Source organism: Phaethon aethereus, assembly GCF_964289735.1.
Source record: "Phaethon aethereus genome assembly, chromosome: 1".
Lineage (NCBI taxonomy): Eukaryota > Metazoa > Chordata > Aves > Phaethontiformes > Phaethontidae > Phaethon > Phaethon aethereus.
The window spans coordinates 40738238-40764677 of NC_138575.1; the positions used below are offsets into that span (position 1 = coordinate 40738238).

Sequence of the window (26440 nt, forward strand, 5' to 3'; positions counted from 1 at the left end):
TTTGGGAAAGACATACATTTTTGTATTTTTTTTAAACAAGGAAACTGAGTTTATAAAAAAGATGAAACAGCAACTAAAAGTACATAATAAAGCTTGTACTAGAAATACAGTTAGTGATAATTTAATCCATTGGTTATATCAGGAAAATATTTTTTTTTCCTCAATTTGATGTCAAGAGGAGGAGCAATTTTAATTTTGTGGTGTTTCTTGGTGACTCCGTAAAAAAATATTAAAAAAGACCATTCTGAAGACCTTAACTCTCAGTAGAATATTTTTTGTTTCCCCCAGTAAGTACATTTTGCATATGATAAGGGTTGAATGTAGTGGTGTGCACTGAAGCACTATTCCTGTTCCTACGAAAGTTTACAGAACTTCCATAGAAATCATAAGTGTTCAAATAGACATTTCATATCATAAACTGCTTAATTTCCCCCTGCAGATGTTTGGATATTTGCATGGGTGTTTATACCTCTGACTAGGGCTTGGGTGTGAAAAGGGCCACAGAAAGGTGTAAGCTGTACAAAGTCCAAACCAATGTCAAAACAGGGCTGCTCTTTTGCAGGTGACAGACCAGATTAAAAAACCTGCAAACTTTGCTGTTTTTTTAACAGTATCTATTGGCTCAAAATCTGGCTATCCTTGTTTTTGTTATATATTTAACTACATCTCAAGGAGACAGAGTCAGGAGGGAGCAAATTGTCTTTATTCACCATTGGTGTCAGTTACTACTTGGAGCATATAATGATATGTTTGTTTTGGACCTCTATTTCTAAGCAGTATTCTCCTCTTCATGTAAGGTGTGATCAATGGTGAAATTCCATTTCTGCACTGTACTAATTTATTTAATGTCTGCAAGTAAGGTGAAACTGATTTAGTAGAAACTAATAGCGGGCTTAAATCTGAAATTCTCCTACTTCCCCTAAAGAAGTTTGGTCCTTCAGTGTGATAGAATAAGGTATTTTTGGAATTTAATGATAAGATCTTTTCCATCTCTTCCTTGAGGTAGAAATTCAGGCATTTATATTTGACAGTATTTACTTAATATAAACATACGTTCACTTATAATATCTTTATTTTAAATTCATATACACTCCAAAAAAAAGTCCAGAAGAAATTCCACCACAAAAAACTGCGTTAAGATGGAGTCAAGGTTGCTGATGTCCTTCTTGCAGACCATATATGAAAAAGACAAGAAGTCATGAGTTAAGGTTCTTTTGCAATCTTTAGGAATTACTTCCTCTTTTGGACAAGATAAATGAATAAGAAACCCCTCCCCCAAGCTTAGCAGCTGTAACTCTGACCACGTATACATTATTTTTTGTGATACTGTGCTGTAAGGTATGTGACTAAGTTTGTCAGATGTTTTATGAGGATATTCTACTACTACGGTGTTTACTCCAGATTAACGCAGTATTTTGTTTGGAAAAAAAAAAGTAGATGTACAGATAGAAATAGAACATGAGAGAGAAAGTTACCTTTAAAGTTGATGAAACAAGTGTTGGACATTTCTATATTTTTATATATTACAAAGGGCATTTTGAAATTTTTCTTGCAGTTTTAGTAATTATTTAGTTTGGTAATATACATATATTGTGACAATGTTTTCTGCTATATCCATTACTTTGGTGTAATTCTATTTTATGTAGGAAATATGTGTATATACAAAGGAGATTATGTAAAAAAATACGATTAAGAAATAGGCTTGAGCCCTTCAGAACAGGGACTGTCTTCCTGTGTAGTCTGCAAAGTACTTAATGCCTTGGGGTCCCAGCCACAGCTCACGTTGGAGACCTGTGGTGACCGAATTGCGGAGCAATGAGCATGGAGGAGCAGCTCCTCTGCTTTCCACGAGAAGCCTTAGTACTAAAGGTGCCGTGAAGCTCACCTTGCCACTCCCTGGTGCTGGGGCTGTGCCATACATGGTCATTCCCAATGCCACCAGCTAACAACCCAGAGAGCCCAGAGTCCCTGTGTCCCTTGTTCCAGTCCTTCCCTTTGGCAGTAAGAAAGGAAGTCTGAGGTAAGAGCTTTGATGTCATCAGGGAACCTTCCTTGTTAGCAGGATGGTCCTTCTGGAGCTTGTTCGGGCCTCATGCAGCGTTCCTTGAAGCCAAGTGAGTGATTTATATTGACTTCAAGGGCCACTGGATGTGTTCCTGCAAGATCCAGTTCTGCTGATGTAACAGCTCTATTACACCTGAGGACCTGGTTGGTCAAGTTCTTCAGGAATGGTCTAAAAATACTGTAAAAATATAAATATATTTAATTACATGTACTAAAAAAAAAAAAAGTCCTATTTGTTGTGGTCAGAGTTCAGATTATTATGTGAATTTTGATTTCTTAGTCATACTTGCATATATATTACTCCAACTATTCTGTATGAAAGAGGAAGTGATTCTAAAGTATGTGAAAGATCAGGATTACACCTGTTTTTTAATGGCTATATTACTTAGGAATGGATGTCAGCAAATTTAACTCCATATTAATGCAGTTTTTTTGCATTAGAATGTGTGTATATCATACACCCACACTTTATATATAATCTATTATATATTTGGTACTAACTTTGTATTTTCCCTGAAATTTTGCCAAATCTCGAACACAGATGTTCTCACTTGTAAGACTTTGGTACTTAATAACTGAATGTATAAGAAATGCTCTGTTATGAAAGGAAAGAGTGTCGTATGGTGTCCCATGATACAGATGTCTCCACCAGCAGGCACGTTGCCTTTTTCACATCTCGCTTCATTGCAGCATCACCTTTCGTCTCCTGTAAAACAGTCCATGTTTTTAAGTAAACTGCAGACCTGCCATTACAGTACAGCTGAATAACGCTCTAGCATGAAAGCTGACTGGTGTTAGTAAGAATACAATAGTCACCAGTGTGCCACAAATGCATTTATTAAATGCAGAAATAGACATTTCTACAAAGGCCAAAATCTTATGTTGTATGTTCCTTTCTTGTCATTACATTGTATGATATTGTAAAATTATTGTATGTCCTAATTTGCATTATAAAATGTTTTTTCCTACTTAAAGGCATAAATATAGCGACTTTGTATAAAGGTAGCTTTCTAGATTTTTATTTCTTTTATATAAAAAAGTCTAAAGAGTGGGAGTACCATTGCCAAATTGTTTATAAAATATCAGTTAATTTGCCCTGTTCAATGAATCTGTTTTTACAAACATTCCATATTCCTTTTACAAAAAAAAGTGATATTATACTATGCAGAAAGAGTGTATTTTTATGCCATTCCATTAATTTCACTTGTTTTAAGCTGTCATTATTGAGAAAGCTTACCAAATGTGCATTTTTTAAAAATTGTATTATGTATTACGACAACATTTTTCCCCTTTACCAGTGCCAACTTCATTTGGAAAAAAAAAAAATTGTAGCATGGCAATAAACTATTGATTTTACATTGAAAATAGTCTGTGGGTTACTTCAGTATTTACCAGTGTCAGTGTTGCTGTTTTCGCTTTAAAGCAAAAAAAGGTTTTACTCGTTAAAACACAACAGAACACAATGACCTGGAGTCTATACATTTTTCTCCAAGCTTTTGTTTCATTTCTACTGTTCTGTCACATCAGTTGCTGCTGTTGTGGTAGTACTGTTGCTATTGACTACTGGCTAGTGAATCACATGTCAGCAATTTGAATATGCTCCTTTCTCAGGTGTTAAATGACTAAGATTTCATAAAACTCAAATGGACTTTGTTAGCATAGTACTGAGAAAGTCATAAAGAAAGTAGTAAGAAAATGTGAGGTTGAAGTCCTGTCCAGATGAAAGCCTTTTCTTTTTCTTCCAGAGACTATAAAACATGGTGGTCATTTATCAAATTTCAGTATTTCCTCTTCTCTGCCTCCCAAGTCACTGTTTTAAGGCATAATTTAAATAATGATGTTTCTAGGCAACAAATGAACAAAACCTTAGACATGTCAGGAGATATTTTGTTTTCAGAATCTCTTAAGAAATGACATGGAGTGGTCCTTGCACTATGTTGGTTAGACAACTTGGATGCATGAAAACGTTCTTGAGAACCGACTTTTCATATCTCTGGCCAACAGCTTTGCAGCTTCACTACGGGGAATGGCTGCTTGGCAGTCCATCACTCTTCACGTTTCCATACTGACATAATACAGAGTTCCATAGAAACTTTTATTCTTTTTGCCTTCATTTCAAATAGAAAGAAAGCTTCCCAGTAATGTTTGGTGGAAGTGCTTGAGTGCACCAGTTCTGATGTGACAGTAGGTAAAATATATGCAGTTAGAGAATTAATTGCTAACAGTATTATAACTAAAACATCATGCAACTGATAGAAGTGTTCCAACTAAAATAGGTGTATGCCTCACATTCTTGACCTAACAATGCTTTACTCTGAAATAAAATTTTGAAGCCAGCTCAAAGTAGGTGGCAGTAAAGAGCTGACCTTCCAGGCGTATGTGCTTAGTACTAGGATCTCCAATAAAGATATAAACTGGCCTTGTTAAAATATGAATAAATCATAAATCACAAATCACATAAATCACAGAATCACTAAGGTTGGAAAGGACTGTCAAGATCATCAAGTCCAACCATTAATCCAGTGCCACAATATCCCCTAAACCGTGTCCTGAAGCGCCACATCCACATGTTTTTTGAACACTTCCAGAGATGGTGACTCCACCACCTCCCTGGGCAGCCTGTTCCAATGCTTGACCACCATCTCCGTGAAGAAATTTTTCCTAATATCCAATCTAAACCTCCCCTGGCGCAACTTGAGGCCATTTCTTCTCGACCTATCACTAGTTAGTTGGGAGAAGAGACCAACACCCTTGTCGCCACAACCCCCTTTCAGGTAGTTGTAGAGAGCGATAAGGTCTCCCCTCAGCCTCCTCTTCTCCAGACTGAACAAGCCCAGTTCCCTCAGCTGCTCCTCATAAGACTTGCGCTCCAGACCCCTCACCAGCTTCTTTGCCCTTCTCTGGACATGCTCCAGCACCTCAGCATCCTTCTTGTAGTGAGGGGCCCAAAACCGAACACAGTATTTGAGGTGTGGCCTCACCAGCACTGAGTACAGGGGCACGATCACTTCCGTACTCCTGCTGGCCACACGATTTCTGATACAGGCCAGGACCCTGTTGGCCTTCTTGGCCACCTGGGCACAACTGCCGGCTCATATTCAGCCGGCTGTCAACCAGCACCCCCAGGTCCCTTTCCGTTGGGCAGCTCTCCAGCCACTCCTCCCCAAGCCTGTAGCGTTGCATGGGGTTGTTGTGGCGAAAGTACAGGACCCGGCACTTGGCCTTATTAAACCTCATACAGTTGACCTCTGCCCATCGATCCAGCCTGTCCAGATCCCTCTGCAGAGCCTTCCTACCCTCCAGCAGATCAACACTCCCACCCAACTTGGTGTCATCTGCAAACTTACTGAGGGAGCACTCAATCCCTCATCCAGATCATCAATAAAGATATTAAACAAGACTGGCCCCAGAACTGAGCCCTGGGGAACATCACTTGTGACCGGCCGCCAGCCGGATTTAACGCCATTCACCAGAACTCTCTGGGCTTGGCCATCCATCCAGTTCTTTACCCAGCGAAGAGTAAACCTGTCTAAGCCACGAGCTGCCAGTTTCTCCAGGAGAATGCTGTGGGAGACACTGTCAAAGGCTTTACTAAAGTCCAGGTAGACAACGTCCACAGTCTTTCCCTCATCCAGTAGGTGAGTCACCTGGTCACAGAAGGAGATCAGGTTGGTCAAGCAGGACCTGCCTTTCATGAACCCATGCTGGCTGGGCCTGATCGCTTGGTTGTCCTTCATATGCCCTGTGAGCACTCTCAAGACGAACTGCTCCATGATCTTCCCTGGTACGGAGGTCAGGCTGACAAGCCTGTAGTTCCCAGGATCCTCCTTCTGGCCTTTCTTGTAGATGGTGTCACACTGGCAAGCCTCCAGTCGTCTGGGATCTTGACTGGTCACAATAAGAAACCTGTTAGTTTTCAGTTGGGAGCACCCAAAGGGCTGGATTTTATGAAGGATGTCTCTTTTCCTTCCTCAAACTCCTATCTGCTCAGAGGCTTAAGTGACTGCTTTGACTGAAATAAGCTTCAAACTAGATACTGTGATTATTGCTGGTCCCAGATAAATCAGGCAACAGCTGCTGCTCTATTATTCCTACATCATTAATAGCTCAGCTGTAAGCAGAAAGTCTTGATCTGAATTAAAGCGCTATCAGTAGGTAGACACGTGGAGGTCTGATCGGGAGAGAATTCATTCCTGAGCAACTGAGCCTGTGCTTCGCTCTGAGCTATCTGGTGTGTCGAATGGTCTTTGGGGCTGAAAGACTGTTTGTTAACCTTGAAAGAAATGAGGTAATTTACAAAGTATATGCATTTATGAAAATATTAAAATGAGGCACTTTTTATTTTTTCCTTCACTTATTCACAGTGTGACCTTAAAAACTGCCATTCACCCACTGTGGAGCTGGAAGTGAGAGGCAGGAACCTGTAACTAGCGCTGCTGCTGGGCTCTTCCTAATCTGGTGTCACTACTTTTACACATTATAAATCATAGTTTAGCTGCAGTCAAAAGCCCCTTAAACCAAACTCACAACTTTGCTGTAGTAGGTTTTTCTAGGAGCATTTGATCTTTCAAAGGCCATAACTCAGTTAATTGTTCAAGGCATTTTAAAATCTTTTTCTCCCAGCTCACCTCACAGTAGCAGGAAATGTGAATGAAAATGAGTTCATTTTAAAACATCAGTTCAGTGCAAATCTTCATGAATGCTCTAATTCTGAGGGAAAAAGTTAACATTATTTTATTTGGGTTATTAGCCCTAGCCAAAATTTAAGATCATTTTCTACATAACTATGAGGATAAATGAAAATGTTAAAATTCAATTAGTCCTCTAAGTTTTCAGAACAAGGTTAGGGGGATAACATATCTAACTCTCTGAAGAAAGCAAAACAAAAAGCCCCAAGAACTCAAGAAAAATGCTAACGAGGTATTGACATATGGAAAATCAGAGATAGATGTGAAAGTTGGCAGAGTTTTAGTCATGTTCTTTTTTGCTGTCTCCATTGGGATGGAGACCCGTCTTTGGCCAGTTTGGATCTAGAACAGCTTTGTATATATCCCAAGAGACTTGCTCTGGCAGCAAGAGGAGGAATACCAGCTACAATCAATTCTTGAGTAACAAGTCATATCAACCAATTAACTTTTTTTTTCATATGTGCAGGTACCTAACAGGCTTTCTGTGTGGAGGAAAAGCAGTGACAGAACAAGGCTTGGCTATGATCTCACCCACCTGCAAAGCTGCCAAGAGAACAGTTACCAATTTTTTTAATATTGAAATGAAGAGTGTATTGAGTGGGATTGTGCCGGGGTATCTCCTGCTCACCACTTTTCATTGGTGATGTGGATGATATAATAGCAGAGATCTGGGACAGTCTGGGAAGCGTGCTGGAGGCCAGGAGGGGTAATTCAAAATGGTTTTGACCGGTTTGAGAACTGACCTCCAGGAATATGATGAAATTAAACTGGGGCAACTGCAAGCTCCTCAGCAAACTAACTTAGTATAGAAATACAGTGGGAAGTACGTGCCTAGATGGCAGCTCTTTGGAAAACGCCCGTGTGCTGGGGTGCACTGACAGGCAACCCAAGTCAGGTGCTACCGTACCACGGGCCCGCACTACAAAGAACGAGGAACGAGGCAACGGACCTCCAGGCCACGTAAATCATTAAAAAACCAGCAACTTCCTACGCCGAGGCCCACCATGCCACAAGCTGCACCACACCTGCAGCCCCGGAGCAGAGCGCCACCGCCCTCCTTCTGACGGACGGACTACGGCTCCCAGAATGCCGTGCGGCGCCGGAAGCACTAGCTTCTCTGACGCCACTTCCGCTTGAGGCTTGACGGGGCCGCGGGGTAGCGTGTCGGTTTTCTGGTGCAGGCGGTGGTTCGTGGGGCACCGGCACTATGGTGAGCGGTGGGGCGTGGAGCGGCAGCGCTTTTGCTCGGGAGGAGTGCGGGCTGCGGCACGGCAGGGTGGGGCGGCGGCCGTGGTCCCCCCTAGACACGCATGCGAGGCCCTAGCTGTCGCGCCCCTCCCCCCGCGCTTTGTCCGGCGGCGGTTGCCGCGCTCGTGTGGGAGGCCTCGTGCCCTGCCCCGCGCGCGGCGAGCGGGCGTTGGGCGGGAGGAGTGGTGGTGGTGGTGGTGGTGGTGGTGAGTGGAGGTTCTTTGGGCCTGGAAGGTTCTAGAGCGCGCGCGAGGAAGGTCTGTCAGGGCGCGCCCGGGCCGGGCCGCCGTGTGGGAGCGGCGGAGCCTGCAGCGGGGAGGCCTAGGGCGCCTCCCGGTGCCGCGGTGGGCGCCCGCCCCGCCGCAGGAGAGGCTCTATCCGCCGGGCTGTGGCGGGCGCCCCGCGGCATGGCTGGCATGGTGATGGCGGGAGGGAGGGAGGCCGCTCTTCCCTCCTCTCGTTTCCGAGATGACCTGGAGAGGCAGCACCGAGTCCTCGAGTATGAAAGGCCGCTCTTTAAGGCCTCCTGAGAGCACTGGCGCTGTGTGGAGTCTGCTGTCGCGCCCTTTTGATTTTTCATGTCAAAGCCATGATGGAACGGACACGGAGCTAGTAGAAAAATTGTGTGCTGATCACGCAGTGAAGTAAAAAGTCACGGAACTCTCTTAAGAGGGCTGATGCATTTGTTCTTTTGGGATTTGATCCTAATTCATTTAAGTCCTTGAGTTCTTTGCAAGTGTTGGTCTTTAACGGCATGTAGTCATTACTGATATAATTAATTTGCATGGAAATGCGAAAAAAAGTTAGGGTTCAACACAAATATCAAAATACTAAAGTTCTAGGACGCTCAATAACTAGAATTTTTAGGTTCTTGCTGGTTGTACCTATCTTTGGGTTGTCTGGATCTAGCGGTTGGCTACACAACACAGACATTGCCATGAAGTAAGGTACTTGTAACGGCCTTTCAGGTTCATAGATCTTATCAGAGAATATGGCATGCAGTCTCTCAAAATAGATTACAGTCGATCTTGTAATCTCTTGATGTGATTAAGAGATTATAAGATAAATTCACCATGACTCTTTCTTAAAAATCTATCTTGCATATACTTTTTATCAAAACCAAATGATGTATACAAATTAATCATTTAAAGCTAAAGGAATATTCTTCTGTTAACTCTGTTTTAGGCATCTATTTCCCTTGCTCCTGTGAACATTTTCAAGGCAGGTGCAGATGAAGAAAAGGCAGAAACAGCTCGGTTGGTAAGTTTAATTCTCTGAGAAACTGGTAATACTTGGGGTAATTTGTTTGTCTTTTCGGACTGTTAAAAGTACTTCCAGTTTATGGTGGTGTGGAACTTCATCTGTTTCCTTGTTTTTTCTTGTTGCATGTCTGTGAACAAAAGGTGAAGAGTGTTGCTTATACCAGCAATTAGAGAAACTCCTCACAGGTGTTCAAAAACTAAGCACCTTAGCTCAGAAGATTGATGTTCATTGGAAGGCATTTCTTTTGGCTGTGAGATGGGCTTTTAAGGTTTCTGTGAGAATTTAAGTATATTTGATCTGGTTATCAAAATGTAGCAGTTAAGAAACTTGAACCTAGCATCTGTGTGGCAGTGGAAGGCTTGGGTTAAGATGTCCTCTTGGAAGTTATGGGCTAGCATCTACTTCTTGTATTAAAGTAGAAGTAAATCCTTCTCTAAGGTATACCTGCTTTCATTTCAGTCGTCCTTTGTTGGCGCCATTGCTATTGGTGACCTGGTCAAGAGCACTCTGGGGCCTAAAGGCATGGTAAGACAGCTGCAAGTTCTTTGTGGTCATACCTGTTAATTTAGTTTTAACAGTTACAGTACATTTTCAAGCTGTATTCTAAAACTTGCATCTTGTAGGACAAGATTCTTTTAAGTACTGGAAGAGATAGCACAGTAACAGTGACCAATGATGGTGCAACCATCCTGAAAGCTATTGGAGTTGACAACCCAGCTGCCAAGGTCTTGGTTGGTGAGTTTTTAACAACTTGTCATTGGAGTACTTGGCATTTCTTCATTTGTAACTGTATTAGGTAGTTCCTATTTGTTCTTAGAAAAATATTCTTCAAAAAAGGTGGAAAAAATTGAAGGGAGGCGGAGCAGAATTCCTGAAGTAAGGAGGCCAAGGTGTTGCAGGACTCTGGAAAAATAAAATGGAGGTATATGCTGTTCTTGCAAAACTGTTCTGGTGTCTCCTTGTTTTCCCTCAACCTGGTTTGTCCCAGGAGTCAAAAGGGACAAAAGACCATGTGCCCCTCTTTTTTTTTTTCTTCACCAGGAAAATGAGGAAATCTATTGGGGTACAGAGGCGCTCTCTGGTTCTCCCTGATTTAAATATCTTTTTATCATTTAATCAACATTGTGTTCTGGACGGTGTTTGCCTTTGTGGTCAACTGTCTTAGTGTGCAAATGGTCCAGTTCTACTGACAAGCAGGACCCTGAACAATTTGGTGTCAAGTCTCTTGATGATTTTGTTCACTGGGTCCTTGTTTACCAACAGTTCATGTGGCATACTTGGTTATTTTATTCTGTGATCCTGTATGCATACCTTAGAGCTTATCTGGCTCTACTTCCTTTCGATGGCCATCTTTAGGGATGGGGAGAGAGAAGAGTAGGTCTTGACCATCGCCCGACTGGAACTGGTATCTAGGTTGCAAATAAAAAGCAGGAATTTAAAAGATGCTGAATTTGATTTGCATCTCAGGTTTTTCTGTGGCTTATAGAGTGACCTCTTTAAACCATTGAGGAGTAAGATTCTTTTTTCTTCTCCAAACTAACGTGAGACAAAAATACTTGCATGTAAAGCTGGTATGTGTGAGCATGGTATTTTGAATCAAAACGTTAATGCAGTGGCTTCTTTCTTTAGATATGTCAAAGGTTCAAGATGATGAAGTTGGTGATGGAACTACATCTGTCACAGTGTTGGCAGCTGAATTACTGAGGGTGATGTATTACGGTTTTTCAGTTGTGTTTCTATTTGGCAACGTACTCTCCTGATATCAGTAGGAGGTGTGTTAGTTGATGTTTATGAAGATGGCTCCCAAAGTATAGGAGTACCTTGGTCTGTTTCTGTTGAAATTGATAGGAAAAAACCCCTTAGGTATTGCATTGTCAATCTTTTTTTTTACATGTTATTTTAGACTATATTCCTTATTTTTCTTATTTATAAATTCACAAGTATTTTAATTTGGTACATTTTAGAAAATTATTTTCTCTTCTGTTTCACTTGCATAATGGAAAAAGTATCACTCTCTCGGGTCACTTCCTGGGTGTTGCACTGGGCAGCATGCAGCACTGCATAACTGTGAGGTTCAGTCCTCTGAAATCCTTTTCCATAACAATGAGGAAAACAAAAAAAGGCATGTTAAATTCTGTTCTTGTGTGCACAAGACCTGAATTCATACTATTCCCTTAAACTCTGCATACAGAGTTTACACTGCCAAACTCTAAATCTGAAATTACTGTGAAGGAGACTTCTGAAGTGAGGAACTCTTGTAACAGAGCTGTGCCAGTAAATCTAATAATCTTAGATCCAGGAACTGTGATCAAGAGCATCTGAGGAATGATTCATTGGCTTCCCAAGTTCCTTGCAAAAAGGAAGTTTGGAGATTGGATGGTTTTGTGGTGTTTACACACCCACATCCATACCCAGCCCCCTGCCCCACACACACACTTTAAGCTACAGCTGTAAGTGAACAGGAAACTGATTTCAAACTGAAGTGAAAGATTACTATTTTGAAGTATATATCTGGTTGATACTCATATTAGAGTTAGGTTTTTTTTTTTAATTTATCAAAATATCTTCATGATATTTCAAGGGCAGATGGTATTTGCCTAGATTGGAAAAAAACCCTGCCAGTAGGGTGACTTTAATTTCATTGTTGTAGCTTTCTGGCTTTTACTGCTATTCTGAATTTTCTCATTACTTGGAAGTGTCTTTCCTAGTTAGTGTCAATGTACCTTGTGTGTGGGGGACTAATTATTAATTTCATCTAAATAGGAGGCAGAATTACTGATTTCAAAGAAGATTCATCCTCAGACCATCATTGCAGGCTGGAGGGCAGCCACAAAAGCTTCAAGAGAGGCACTTCTGAAAGCAGCTGTGGATCATGGGTTAGTAATATACATTTGCTGTAACTCTTTACAAACCGATCAAGGTTAAAACATCAGTGAGAATTATATACCATTGGGAAATTCTTCACTCTTGGTTAAGTAGTATAAAGGCTGAATTTATGAATTTTAACAGTTAACAAAAGACTGCATTTTCTTTAGATGAATTACAGAAATTATTTAAAATTACTTATGATGTGCATAAACAAAATGCGAGCAATAATTTGCTCCTTGGAAGAAATACCTGAGCTGCTATTTCAGATTTCATAGTATGATTTTAAGTGTGACATTTTCTTTACTCGACATGTTGAGAGTACAGGCTTTCTAAAGCTGAATGCAAAGGTTTTCCTAATTGAACTTGTATTTCAAATAGAAGTCTGTATTCTGGGACACTGGAGGGATTCTGTCTAGCCTTCCTCAAAATGGAACATGTTACACATAGATACAGGCTAGGAGAAGCAGGGAGAGACTCGCAGTGATAGGTTAAGGATAGTTAAAGCTTTTAGACTTTACACTTTAACTTTACTGACTTTATTTTAGTGATGATGAAGTGAAGTTCCGTGAAGACTTGATGAACATTGCGGGAACAACTCTTTCATCAAAATTACTTACTCATCATAAAGATCACTTTGTCAAACTAGCTGTGGAAGCTGTTCTTAGATTGAAAGGTTCTGGTAATTTGGAGGCTATCCATGTCATTAAGAAACTTGGTGGAAGTTTGGCTGATTCCTACTTAGATGAAGGTAAGTCTTTCTGTCTTGGCTGTAAGTGCTTTTGAGAAACGAAATTGTTGAAAGTTACCTATCTCTATACAAATTTGTTCTAGGAAACATTACTATATTATTATTAAATTGAGTAATAAATATGAGGGGTGGCTGTAAGAATTTAAATTAATTCTCTGTTTTTAATGTGAAGCCTTACAAGACATTGCTGTTTCTACAGGCTTTTTGCTTGACAAGAAGATTGGTGTAAATCAGCCAAAAAGAATTGAAAATGCAAAGATTCTTATTGCAAATACTGGTATGGACACAGACAAGATTAAGGTATGTGACAGGTCTGTTGTCGTGAAATGATGTTTCTGTAAATGGAATTCCTTTTTAGACTGAACTGTGTTTCCTTTGATTTAGATTTTTGGCTCTCGTGTTAGAGTGGACTCTACAGCAAAGGTAGCAGAAATAGAACAGGCAGAAAAAGAAAAAATGAAGGAGAAGGTAGAGCGTATTCTTAAGCATGGAATAAACTGCTTTATTAACAGGTATGTGTTTTCTGGGAGAAGGGGTAGAGTTTATAATGCAGTTAGAAAGTAGCAAGATTTTAATACTGTATGAGTGTAAAGAACGTTATTTATGCTTGTATCTGCAAAATTAAGTGATCCTACCTAATGCTTAATTTATTCACTTCAGTGAGGCCAGTGGTTTTTTTTTATGTTCTTCCCCTTGTGCACCATGCCCCCCTCTGCTGTTTACTTTTTTTATTTAAAGAGGAAGAACTGATGTTACTTAATCAGGGATCCATGTGTCAGTCCTCTTGAAGCAATATTACTGTGCTTTTTTACTAACAGATTTGTTTAGTCATGAATACCAGCGGCAGCATTGTCCATATCCATATTCCCCCTTTCTGGGGTAAATCAGTGTTGAAAGAGTCTGTGCTGCTGAATGCATTTAGTTCACATGGAACCAGCTATGCTTTTTCCTGTGTTAAAGTGCTGGTGCTGGCGTACTGCTCCAACTTCAAGTGTTTGAGAGCGCTTTGTGCTCCCTGTCGTGAGCCTTTTTATACACATCCTTGAAAGTATGCAAGATGACCTTTTTCTTTTTTTTTTTTTTTTTAGAGATGTTGCAATCTCAGTTACTTATTTTTGTTAGCAGTGTGCTTCTCTCTCAAACTGTCACAGCGCAAAAAAAGCATTCAGTTTTTTAATGATGAAAAATGCTTCTGCCTTTCAGTAATTCTCATTTGAGTGAAACTTCTATACGTACAAGCAGCTCGACACCTGGTGGTGCAGCACATCATGTAGTCTACTAGGAAGCTGATTAGGTAGTACTACACTAAATGGTAGGAATTGTAAGAGTAGCACAGTAGCAAAGATCTACTCTTTCAGGCTGTAGTGCATCTTATAACTCACCTTCAAAATTTCTGTTTAAACATCCGTAAGAAGCACGGACAGACTGATGAATCTCATAGTCCTTCCACCTATGTCATGTTTCATACACATTGGGTTCTAATGTAGGCAAAATGAGTACTCTGTCCAGTGGACATGGTACAAATACAGAGTCCTAGAGTCAGGAGTCCTGTTGGTAAATTGATGGAAGAATCCTTTGAAGTATGCAAAAAAACCCCCACAATCCTTAAGTCCATCCATCACTTCTATCCAGTATGCTTGTAACACAGGGAGTTGCCCTAAGGAAGCTCAGGTAGCAGTCACTGTAGCCAGGCTAGTGGTATTCCAGTTGGATCGATTCCTGACTTTCTGATTTATTCCCTGATAAAATTGACTTCCGCCTATAGGTGTACTGTAGATTCGCTTCACATCTGACACTGTAAGCGTTAGCCAGTTAAACACCGCTGAGGAGGTGTTTGACAGGAGTCAAGGCTATATGGATCCAGAGCAGCAGGAATCTTCTCTGTGCATACGCAGCAGTGCATGTTGTCTCTTTTTGAAGATATATTAGAACCATCTTTTTTTGACAGTGATGGCATTTCCCAGCTCCTGCTGAATCTCTACAGCACTCAATCTCTAATTTGGAAAGGAAAAATAATTTGCCATAGCACTCCTGAGTGGTCAGTGACCATTTAGCTTTGGATGACTACTTTGTTCTAGAGAGTGGGATACATATTAATAAGGGACTACACACTCTTCTCTGTGGTCTATTTGTATATGTTACAAGACTGCGGTTTATTGTTCCCATAGGGTTGTATACTGTTTGCATTTTGTATTGGTAAAGGAATTAAAGACATTACTTCACATGTTGTTCTAGTGCACCCTGCTAGAATAGGCAGTTAATTGCCCAGTAGACATCTAGGATCAAAGGACTTCGAATTTAAAGCATATGGGTCCTTGTGCATTGATAATGTGTCTTCAGGGGAAGGGTATTTCAAAGAGCCATAACAGTTTGAATTTTTCAAATTTTTAGCTTTGTATGTTTTCCTGTCATTGCATTTGCTTCCGTATGGTGTAACATTCCATGTGTGGCAGATGCCTCACATATTGACTGCTTTTGTAGCTTTCAGAAACCTGTTCATGTCCACACTACTGAGAATCAGGTGTCTTTTGTTACTCTGGTATTTTAAAAAGTTTGTTCTTTGTGTAATGGGAAGATGTGCCTATGCTTTAATTGTAGACAGTTGATCTACAACTACCCTGAACAGCTCTTTGGAGCTGCTGGCGTCATGGCTATTGAACATGCAGATTTTGCTGGTGTAGAACGTCTGGCTCTTGTGACAGGTATGTAGAGTACCTTGTCGTATGAAACTTGGAGGGTCACTTTGTTTGATCTTCAGTAAATGTTAATGCTTGATCACCTTGTTTATACTTTTTACTAATAAGCAGATCTGTGAATGTGAAAAGTACCCCAAATAAGCTTTATTTTACAGAACTTAAATACAAATGTATGTGGAGGACCCTATGAAATTGGCCATAAGTAACTTTGAAATTACCTTGTTGATTTATCAGCTGCTCTATAGCTGTCAGTATTTTTGAGAAGCATGTAACCCAGTTTCTATCTTTAGTCTGTTTATACTACACGTGTGATGTGTCTGTTTTGATTCTGAATCCTCCCTGAATAGTGATTTCAACATAATTTTTTTTTCTCTAGCAGCTGTGAATAAAGGATCATAATGCTAACTGTGGAATATAATTTAGCCAGTTTGTGCCAGTTAGTTATTTTCTTTCATATTCTAAAAATATTTTCAGTTAAGTTGCTGCTTGATAACTTTTGAAATGTTTGTTTTCTAGGGAAAAGGTGAAACTTAGCGTAGAAAGAATAAGATGATAAATCTACAAGTTAATACCATCTTGTTACAAATAGCTGTTCTTTGATAGCAATAATAGAGAAGTCTGAAGAGTCATCCTGTGTTAAAAATGTGGGCCTGAGTCCTTGACTTAGGTTGCTCATGTTATTTGAGCACCTCGTTTTTTTTTTTTTTTTGTAGTGGTTAGTGTATTAACTAATGCAAATGAAACATCTGGAATGCCACAGATGATTCTTACTGCTGAAGTTAGAGATAGTTAACTGGGACATCATAAGTTGATTGTGAAAGTGGATTTACATTGCAGGGAGAAAGGAAAAGATACTGACTTCTTCAGCTTAGCAAAAGGGAAGTAGCAATTGTGCATAACTGTCTGTAGGCACATTGACACAGGCAAACGCTGTGTTGAGAGGAGCACTGCTTATGTTCTGGAACAAATTCAAAGTAAATTTCATAGGCAGAGCAAGTGCACCACATCAGACCACACTGTGTCAAACAGTATAGCTAAAAAAAAATAGAAAAGCTACTTTAATTTAAAGACAAGCAATTTTATGTCAAGTAAACACAAACTCTCTACTACAAATCTTGTCTTTCCTTGTACCGCTGCAACTACAGCAGTGCTGCAAGCTAATGTGGAATAATTTGACCGTGCATTGGGAGTGAATACATGTAAATGGTCTTCTAATGGGAATAGCAAAGTAGTATTCCATTCAGAGACATTTTGGTCTTTGTAATAGCTGTTTTGTTTATGGTATAAACAAATAGTGTACAATATTGCTGCTGCAGCATGGCATGAGATTCATGATTAAGGAGAGTAGTGGCCCATGGTTCTCAGCTATCATCAGGCAGGCAAAACAAATACTGGCTCAAGCTTGAGTTTAAAAACAGAACAAACTTGATTTAGTATCTTATAAATACTTCATCAGTAAATGCTACTAAAACTTTAAACAGATTGACATTTTAATACTGGCAAATACCAACATTTAGACTTACCCAGACAGAACTCAAAAGCATTACAGCTATTGTTGTTCTTGTGATGTGAAACAAAATACTGGTGTTTTAAGCACTTGTCAACATCAGTAGAAGGTTTCTGGTGTCATATGCTGACACTGGAAAAAGTTGGCTTATCGTACTGTTAATTTAAATTTATTTTTGGGCAATTAGGAAGTTGAATTTTTATTTCCCTCCCTTGGTTAGACCTTGTGTGAATAGATGCTTTCGTCATGAGCTCTCTAACTTTTGTATGACCTTACACTTGTAGGTGGTGAAATTGCATCAACCTTTGATCACCCTGAGCTAGTAAAACTAGGAAGCTGCAAGCTTATTGAAGAAGTCATGATTGGAGAAGATAAACTCATTCATTTCTCTGGAGTGGCAATGGGTGAGTGTTCTACCCCTAATGGCATGTTGTAACACTTGTTAACCCTCTGCTAACACTGTTCAGTTACCAGGATGGTATAGCAATTTTGTAATGATTCATGTCACCGTTTTCATTAAAGCCTTGCTCTTCAGTAAAAGCCCTGCAAAGATGTATATTCATGGTTGAAATTGTTCATCTACATAATGTTAAACATACACATACACATTTGTAAGGCTGGGAACCAAAACTTCCGCCTTGGGAGATTAAATTGACAAGAAAAGTAGCAGTCTGTCATACTTCAAGAACTTGAGAGCTTGTTCCAGTAAATGCTAATACTGTAAGTTTCTGAGGGGTTGCTTTGAGATAACATTAATTTTCTATTAAATGAAATAAGGTGTTGTGGAACAGTTCATTGATCAAAGCAATAGAGTAGTGTACATCATTTCATTCTACCAGTGAAATGTCATCATGCTTTCTTTTTCCCCTGAAATCGATCTATGTAAAACTTGACCACAGTGATAACAAAACCATTACAAATGCTTTGTGATAGCCTCTTTTTGTGTCTGTTTTGTTTTTTTTTTTAATCTTCTCGCATTTGCGCTTTTTAGGTGAAGCTTGCACCATAGTTTTGCGTGGAGCAACACAACAGATTCTAGACGAAGCAGAGAGGTCTTTGCATGATGCTCTCTGTGTTCTTGCGCAAACTGTGAAGGACACTAGAACTGTGTACGGTGGAGGTGAATATTAGATTCTTTGTACTTTGTATATGATACACATTTCATACTAGAGTTCAAGTCAGAAAGAAAACATCTGTGTGTTTTCGATGAATAGGTTGTTCAGAGATGCTGATGGCTAACGCTGTTGCAGAACTTGCCATCAGAACACCTGGCAAAGAGTCGGTTGCAATGGAGTCCTTTGCTAAGGCTTTGCGAATGGTAAGTTTGTTTAATCAGATTTCTGGATTAGTAGACATAAAGTTTACTAACTTTACATCAGAAAATTGTGACTTTTTCAAAGTTTTGGGTTTTCTAAAAGTAAAAAAGTGAAATTTAGCAACATATCTTGGATGAACAAAGGGGAAAAAGTTGCTGTTCTCTCTTTTGATAAAACACCAAGACTTTTTTTCTAATCTGCATGTTACAGAATTCTCAGTGTTCATGTTAGCCCTCTTCTACTTGGTTCTGGCTCCTCTTACCTGCAAGGTTAAATGTGCAGCAGAAATAATACAGGAAGATCTTAGCTGGTTCAGTTGACAACTGATTAGAAAAGAGCAAAGCTTCTTTTCTATTGATACTCTAATGCTATTTGATTGTATTCATGCTCTAGTACTATCTAGGGTTCTAGACTTATATTGGAGATTTCATCTTAATAGGAAATACGAGTATCACAAGAAACGTTTATAGAATGTTACTGTGCTAACAGACTGTCAAATTGAGGAAAAATTGCCTTCCTGTAATTTAAATTAGGGAAAACCTTTCTTAGGAAAGGAAAGACCATAGGAAAACATTTGTCCCAAGAAAATTAAGTTAAAGAGCCTGGAAGGACTTGGCGTTACCTCTTCAGTGCAATTTGCACTGCTGTCACTTAAACAGTGAACAGAATGATATGGTAGCAAGCTTATGTTCTTAAAATGAAACCATTTTTCCAGTTGCAGTCTGAAATGGTAAGATAGAGACAGATTTCTTCCTGTCCATTTAAAGTGAACTGACAGATCTGCTGACAGTCTTCTGTCCTTTCAGCTACTCTCTTAACAGGGTCTTAAGCAAAATCCTTAGGAAGGTAGTTTGATTTTTCTCTTTTTCCCCATCTTCTGATCACTGTAACAGATCATCTGCCATGTTCTTGAAATTTCCTCTTCTTGAAACTGAGTAGTAAACTAATAGTATCGAAGTATGTTTCATGTTTACTAGGGATCAGTCCCTGCATTAATTAAAAAACCCCTGTGTTTATCCCCTTAGATCCCAACAATAATAGCTGATAATGCTGGTTATGACAGTGCAGATTTGGTTGCTCAGCTCAGAGCTGCTCACAGTGAAGGGAAGACTACTTATGGACTTGGTAAGGGGCTTGATCCTACTTCTGTTACTGGATTGCTGTTTGGGAGAGGGATTAGTCACCATTAGATTAGACCATTAGACTGATCGCACCTGTTTGTCACCAATATATTCAGATGAAAGAACTGAGTGTTGATTTCTGTTTGCTTGGCATAAAACACAGGTGTGCAATGTTACATTCCTTTGTCATTCTATCAGGCTTTTCACAATAGAGTGAAAAGCTTTTGTTTTTGAAGGGGATGGTTTCTACCTGTAAAAAGCATTTTCCTTACATTGAGTCAAGTTGTATGAAGCTTAAAAAGGAAGCTGTTGATTTAAATACAAACAAGCAAGCCCCCCCCCATCCCCCCCCAAAAAACTTAGAAGTTGTGGAGAAGAACTCTGAAGTTGATACACCTAAGGAAATAGTGCTGAGAGTCCTGTTGGGATCTTGTCTTCCCAAGTGTATAAAGTTATAATCATTAATTTTTTGTGTGTAATTGCAACATGTTAGGCTTAAATCAGGAGCCTTGAAGTGAAAGACTTTGTTTAATACTTTCCCTCCTATCAGTATGATTCATTTGAGCAGGCCAGTTACTGTCAGCGTCTTGTAATTTCCCTAGAAAAAAAAAAAGCTAAACCAAACCCACCTCTTAATGTGTCTGTTCTTCAAGATATGAAAGAGGGTATCATTGGAGACATGGCGGTCTTGGGAGTAACAGAAAGTTTCCAAGTCAAGAGACAAGTTTTGCTGAGTGCAGCTGAAGCAGCGGAAATGATTCTTCGTGTAGATGACATTATTAAGGCAGCACCAAGGTATGATCTGAGTATCTACGTGGTCAGTTACAATAGTATGGAGTAGCCTCCTTCTGTGGAGGAGTAACTGCAGAAAAGTCTTGTTCTAAAAATAACTTATTTGAAATGAAGACTGACATCTGACATGCTAACGTTCATGTTTCCTGATTTTTTTGCATTAGGATTCTGAACAGGCCTTTAGAGCCATCAGTGCACTTAAGTTAGTATGCCTGAGCAATGCCTAGTTAATCTTAGGTCACCAGCTACTTGTGTGCCATATATAGTACTAAAACATCTGCAGAGGCGAATGACCAAAATGTAAGGGATCATACTGTTTTTTTTTCTTTTGGGGGAAAAAATGTTTGAATGCTCATCTGCTTCTGAAGTGGAACAGGCGGCTAAAACAAAACCACATTTGTTAAAAAGTTTGTGAAGAAATGCCATTTGTAGACAGGTTTATCATGTGTGTGCCTGCTACCAGGTAATTTGCCCTGGTTTGTGAATCACAGGTTTTTACTGTGGGCAGAGGTGGTGTATTAGCTTTGAGGTGATGCTGCCTTTTATGCTGTGAGAAACAGCTAGCACTGAACACAAAATAACAGCTAAAAATTAAAAATAAGGGTGGGTGGGGAGGCTGGTGGACATCAGCATCAGGGGGACTTTTCTGATTTTTTTAATTGTATTTTGGTTTTTTTTTCCTTCCCAGAAAACGCGTGCCAGACCATCGCCCATGTTAAATTTTCTTTGGTGGCTGAGGATGTGTGGACCAGATCTCACCTAGTAATTTTTTGTAATGATCTAATTTTCATGAGGTTATGGAACAGAGGCTTGAGATAAGCATCTCCATCAATGGCATGAAATAACTGTCTTCAGTTGGTTGTAACTTATTTCAGTTTATGTTTGTTGTGGGGGAGATTCACTTGCAAGTAAAACAGGGGCTTTATGCAACCCTATTCCTTCTGTTCCTCTCCAGGTTCCACTTAAATATATGCCGAAATAAAAAAATAATTCAAATCCATCAAAGTTGTGCTCCTCTTCAGTCCTCAGATGCTGCAGGTGGCGACCTGATGCGGGCAGGCGGTGGGAAGGATAACCTCTCTAGCCTTGGTAGTGTGCTGGTTTGGGCTGACCTGGTGTGTTTACTGTGAGTGGTTTATTCCAACCCTGGCTGTATAGCTTTGAGTTGGGATCCCAGAAATAGGTGCTAAGTTAAATGTTATCCTCTTCTCCTGATACTGTAGTGTTACTCAGTTTTCTGATGATGAAAGGAAGAGCAAAAGCTGAAAAGGAACCTTGGTCAATGACCAGAACTACAACTTAAGGGATTTTACAGCTTTTTACATGACAGATTTTATGTTGATAGTTCTGCGGAGCAGGGGGTGAGAGGAAGATGTCGTTTGGGAGAGGTGTCAGCACCCTGGACCAAACAGGCTGTGTGACTATAAAGTACCGGGCTTGGGCCAGCTTTACAAGCACTTGTTATTATAGTAGAGGGCAGTTAGTGGAAAACATGCCAGGCTGCATCACGTTCCCTTCTTTGTTCCCCCCCTCCCTGTTGTGGCCCACCTTTATATTCTCTTTCCCATTCCCGTAATTGCTGCAAAGGCAAGGTGTTTCTTAATTGGACTAGTCTGTGCTCGGGTGGTAAGGAAGGCTGTGATGCCTGCAGCCATTTTGCCACAGATTCTTGACGACTGTCAGCAGAGCCAAGCGGAGGTGCCAGCTGGGCGTTTGTGACCCTTCTGGCCCTTGCAAGTGTCATGCAGCGCCTTGGCAAACACTGGAGGAAGTCTGCCAAAGCAGGAAGATGAACTGGAAATTAAGACAGTGGCTGTGCAAATGTTTTTTTTCCCTTAGGTTTCCTGAAATGAAGAGGATCTGCTTACATAACGCTCCTCCAAACTCTTGAAACAGCCTCTCTTCAGATCTCCAGAAGTGACAATGCTGTGCAGAGCACACTGTGTTCAATACAAACCATTGACAAGCATGTGAAAGCACCTTCTTCCCCACCCCCTCAGATACATAAGGTACCAGGTCAGTTCTACATGAGATAAAACATTGAACTTTGGTGTTAAAAAAGCCCCAAGCTATTGTCCTGCTGAATAATTTTCTTTTGTAGGAAGAAATAGTTTGTCAGCACAAGGTTAGATAAAGAATTTGGAAAGGAAGAGTTCAGTTAATTCCAAAGACGGATAGTTTAACTGAGCAAGATGCTAGTATACTTTATTTAATTTAATGACTAGTAAGCACACTACATGGGTGCCAGCCAGATCCAACTCCAGACCTCATTTAACAAGAGAGCAAGTGCTAGCAGAGTATATATTTCCAGATAATTTTTCAAGCTTGTAAGTGACATTAAGCAGTCACAAACTGGCATTGAATCAAACCTTTTCTGGGAAGCCAACTGCTGCTTCTGCAGGCTGCGCTGGTGAGAGTGCTGCTGATGAGTGAGGCAGAGGGGGAAGTGGCTGTTCTGCACCACCATGAGCTCCCCACCCTTTTTAAAAAGCTGTCTTTTACCAAACTCGGTGATATGTCCTATGGAATCAGAAGCTAAAAATGTCATTCTGAGACAGATTTCTTCTCTGTGTTATACAAGTAAAGCAAAACATACTTTACAAAAAAAGTTCAGTGCGTTCCCAAGGGAATCCGAACTGGTCCAAGTTGCAAGCTGGAGAAACACCCAGCTGAAGTCAACTGAGTAAAGTTTGCCTCAGCTTCAACTTCTGTGGAAGCCTGTAGCAGCAGGCTCCAGCCCCAGGTTTTATTCATGGAAGTTTACCTTTGCAGCTCTTGTGTCTTCTCTCTTTTAATCAGGCTCTGGTTTTCTTCTCTGCTACTGCATGAAAACTCAGCACGTACAACTCCCCTTACAGGCAGCATTGTAGGTGACACAAAAACTAGCAGCAAAGTCTCTAGCTTTCCTCACCATCATTTAAAATGCTACTTGGCAATAACAAAATGAGTGGCCACGCATTTTCCAGGACAAAGGTGACAGTGGTAAGAGGAAGAGCTTGCTGTACACACGCACTTTTTCTTGATAGCACAGCCAGGGCTCTGGTAACCGCTTCCCATGTGGCAGGCAGGGAAACATGCTGCTGCGTTTCAGAGAAGTCAATTGAGACAAACGCTGTGGGTTACTTTAGACCTGTGACTCCCACCTGAGAGCTGAGGCTCGGCCACCTCTGCAAGGTGGAGGCGAGAAGAGCAAGCCTGTGGGTGAAGAGTGGAGAGTCTGTACGTGCTCCGTACATACAGTCCACCTACAGAAAACATCTAAACTGTGTCTTCATCTCTGCTGCGAACTCTAGTCCCCGTGTGGGAAGAGAGGAGAAAGGGAGGAAGTCTTGTCTCTGGAGCGAGTGCTGGGTGCTGTGCAAAAGGGGGTGTCTGTACAAGTGAGTTTTGCTGTCGCCTAGGTCTAAACTAGTGCACCTACTCCTGCAGACTAGCCAGGTGGTGTGGTGCTCCCTGGATACCAGCAAGCAAGGGAGGTTGGGCAGCGTTGTGAATGCCCTGCCACCTTGGCCAGAGTGGGCAGCTGAGTATCAGCAGGGCTCAGCTTCTAAGGGTTCAGGCTTTGCAGCAGGAGGTGGCAACGGTTTCTCGTCAAGCGTGATTTCTATCACTGCCCCGGACCGCTTGCGGGGTTCGGGGGTCTCCTCTGACCACCTACCCACTCTACGCACCCCTTTGGCCACTTTGGGTGCATTCCTGCAGGGGTTGTGGTCGTAGATCACCAGCTTCAGGCCGGTGAGGTGAGCCAGGCTGGGGAAGAACCGGATGGAGTTGCGATCCACGTCAATCACCTCCAGAAAAGGCATGTCCAGGAGCACAGGGGGGAACTCGGACAGCAGGTTGCCTGACAGCCAGATGGTGCGCAGCTCCTGCAGGCACCGCAGCCGGGCAGGGAGTGCGCGCAGCGCGTTGGAGCCGGCGTGCAGGGTCTTGAGCAGGCTGAGCTCGCACACCACCTCGGGAAGGCATTGCAGGCAGTTGGACTCGATCCAGAGGGTCTTGAGGTTCTGCAGGAGCCGGAGCTCGAGGGGCAGGCTGCAGAGCTTGTTGTTGCCCAGGTAGAGGATGCACAGCTGCTTCAGCGTGCACACGACCAGGGGCAGCGCTTTGAAGTTGTTGAAGTCCAGTGCCAGGATCTGCAGGTTTTGCAGCTGCTCTAGCTCAGGGGGCAGATGGTTCAGGTTGTTGTCGCTCAGGTACAGCTTGACCAGTTCCCTAAAAGAGCAAATGTGCAGAGGCAGCCGCCTCAGCTGCCTGCCGCTCAGGTCCACCATTTTGTCCACTGGCATCTCTTCTAGGTCTTCCAGGAGGTACTTCTGGCACTCGTCGGAGGGCACAAAAGCAACTATGGCTTTCAGACTGTTGCCCATCCCGTGACTGACTTTGTTTAGGGATTGCCGGGACTGCAAGGGAGAGGCGCCCGCCTTGGTCTTCTCCTGCTGTGCACTGACCTGCCGGTAACTCCGTCTTCCCAATATAAGGCTTTGTTTACATGGCACCGGCCATTAATCTCAAGGGCTCTGAAATGTTTCTGATAACCGAATGAGTGTTTGGTGACGGGGCTTACAGACAGGACAACTTCAGGCGCAGGTCTCCCTCTCACCCACGCTCCTGCTTGTTCCCCGCCCCCAAAAACATTCCTCCTTGCCTTTTCCTGCACACTATAAATGTCAGATTTTGCCCCAAACTACCGCCCCCATGCCCTAGCCCCTTACCTCTCTCTCTGACTGTGCTGTCCATGCAGCTGCTGCTGGCTGCGAGGATTGGCTCAGGAAAGTAAACACCACAGAAGACCAAATTTTTAAACTCAGATGTTTAGCTTTCATGAAACTTTCAGCGGAAATGTCGGATGTAATCGAATTGTTGTTTAAAATACCTGTCAAGACTTGACTAACTTTCCAGATGAGTGACACTTCTAGGGATTTACTTTGTAAGGTGCCAAATACATAATTTCAAAGTGTAACTTGCCACCCAGTACTTATCTTAAACCTTTAATACAAATACTTGGCAAACTGCTATCTTGAGCTGTTCTACTAGTTATGTTCCTAATTTAATGGTGTTTACTATAGCCTCTGGCACTCTTGACTGTGTAGGGCCTTTTTCATTACTTCTTGTCTGAATTGCCATTTAATATGCTTGCTATGACAACCTGCCAAAGCTCTTCTCTGGCCACCTTCTGACCATGCTACTGCAGTTCCCATGTCCATACCAAAACCTGGCAAGAAACTGCCGTGGATTTAATTCCCTCAAGATTCTTACTTGTTACAAGCGAGATAAATACAATGTTAGAAGTTACGACTATTTAGATGTGACAGTGTAAACTGTTCCCCTCCTCTCAGCAAGACCCACTGCTATTTTGATTGCTCTGATTTTTAGGAGGAGCTTTCCCATGTGTAGGCATCTCTGTGTACTTTGACTCCTTGAGCTGCTACTGGTTTAAGCCTTCTTGGGGATTGTCCTACCTGTGTTGGTCATGGCTCTGCCATGATCTTTGAGTTTGAAAGCTGGCAGAGTGTTTTAAGGTGAAATGACCTTTCTGGCAGCTGGTGCTCTACTTTGATATCTACAGCTCATTGCTGTCCTTTTCCACGCTTACTGTAACTTAGGGACGATATTTTCTTCAAACAATCTGCCGTCAGTTTCTGGGCATTATGTGCTACACAACCAAAATACATGATTGCCGGGAGTGACATATTAGAAAAGCAAAAGTCAGAGCAAACAGAAGATTGAGAAAAAGGCAATATCAGTTAAGGTGGCCTCTGGATCTCCAGTCAAATCTGGTAATAGAGAGCTCTCTACTATCACTTGCTTTCAAATGTAAAGCAGCTCTTAGCTGTCAATTGAGTATAGGCTATAGGATGTTTACTGGTCTTTTCCCTGTAAGATGAGTGGCTGTGCCATGCAGCAGCCTGCAGTATGAAGGATGTGTGGAGGGTTTCCTTGGGGAGGAGAACAACAGAGAGGGCATCTGGAGACCAGTATAGCGGCAGGACAGAGAACAGCGAGTGCTGCGACCCAAGTGCCATAAAATAGGTTTTGGATGGAGAACCTGGGCAGAGTATCAAGCCTGGAGAGCAAAGACATGTTGCAGTCATCTGTGGCTGTGCTGTGGAAGAGAGGCGCTGAAAA

At 41.5% G+C, this 26440-nt stretch overlaps 2 protein-coding genes across 2 annotated transcripts; one reads left to right on the forward strand and one right to left on the reverse strand.

Moving 5' to 3' along the window:
• Nucleotides 1-8062: 8062 nt before the first annotated feature.
• CCT2 (chaperonin containing TCP1 subunit 2) lies at nt 8063-21267 on the forward strand (the record flags this gene model as incomplete). The annotated part of the gene is made up of 16 exons (XM_082014450.1): nt 8063-8419; nt 9186-9260; nt 9723-9788; nt 9887-9998; nt 10893-10969; nt 12027-12139; nt 12677-12879; nt 13079-13179; nt 13264-13391; nt 15478-15581; nt 17367-17486; nt 18074-18202; nt 18297-18400; nt 19424-19523; nt 20173-20314; nt 21000-21267. The coding sequence occupies 16 exons, from the start codon at nt 8063-8065 to the stop codon at nt 21028-21030; spliced, it is 1962 nt and encodes a 653-aa protein (XP_081870576.1). The 3' UTR covers nt 21031-21267.
• A 2493-nt stretch (nt 21268-23760) lies between these two features.
• Nucleotides 23761-24681, reverse strand: LRRC10 (leucine rich repeat containing 10; the record flags this gene model as incomplete). The annotated part of the gene is made up of 1 exon (XM_082014371.1): nt 23761-24681. The coding sequence occupies one exon, from the start codon at nt 24679-24681 to the stop codon at nt 23842-23844; it is 840 nt and encodes a 279-aa protein (XP_081870497.1). The 3' UTR covers nt 23761-23841.
• Nucleotides 24682-26440: the final 1759 nt, after the last annotated feature.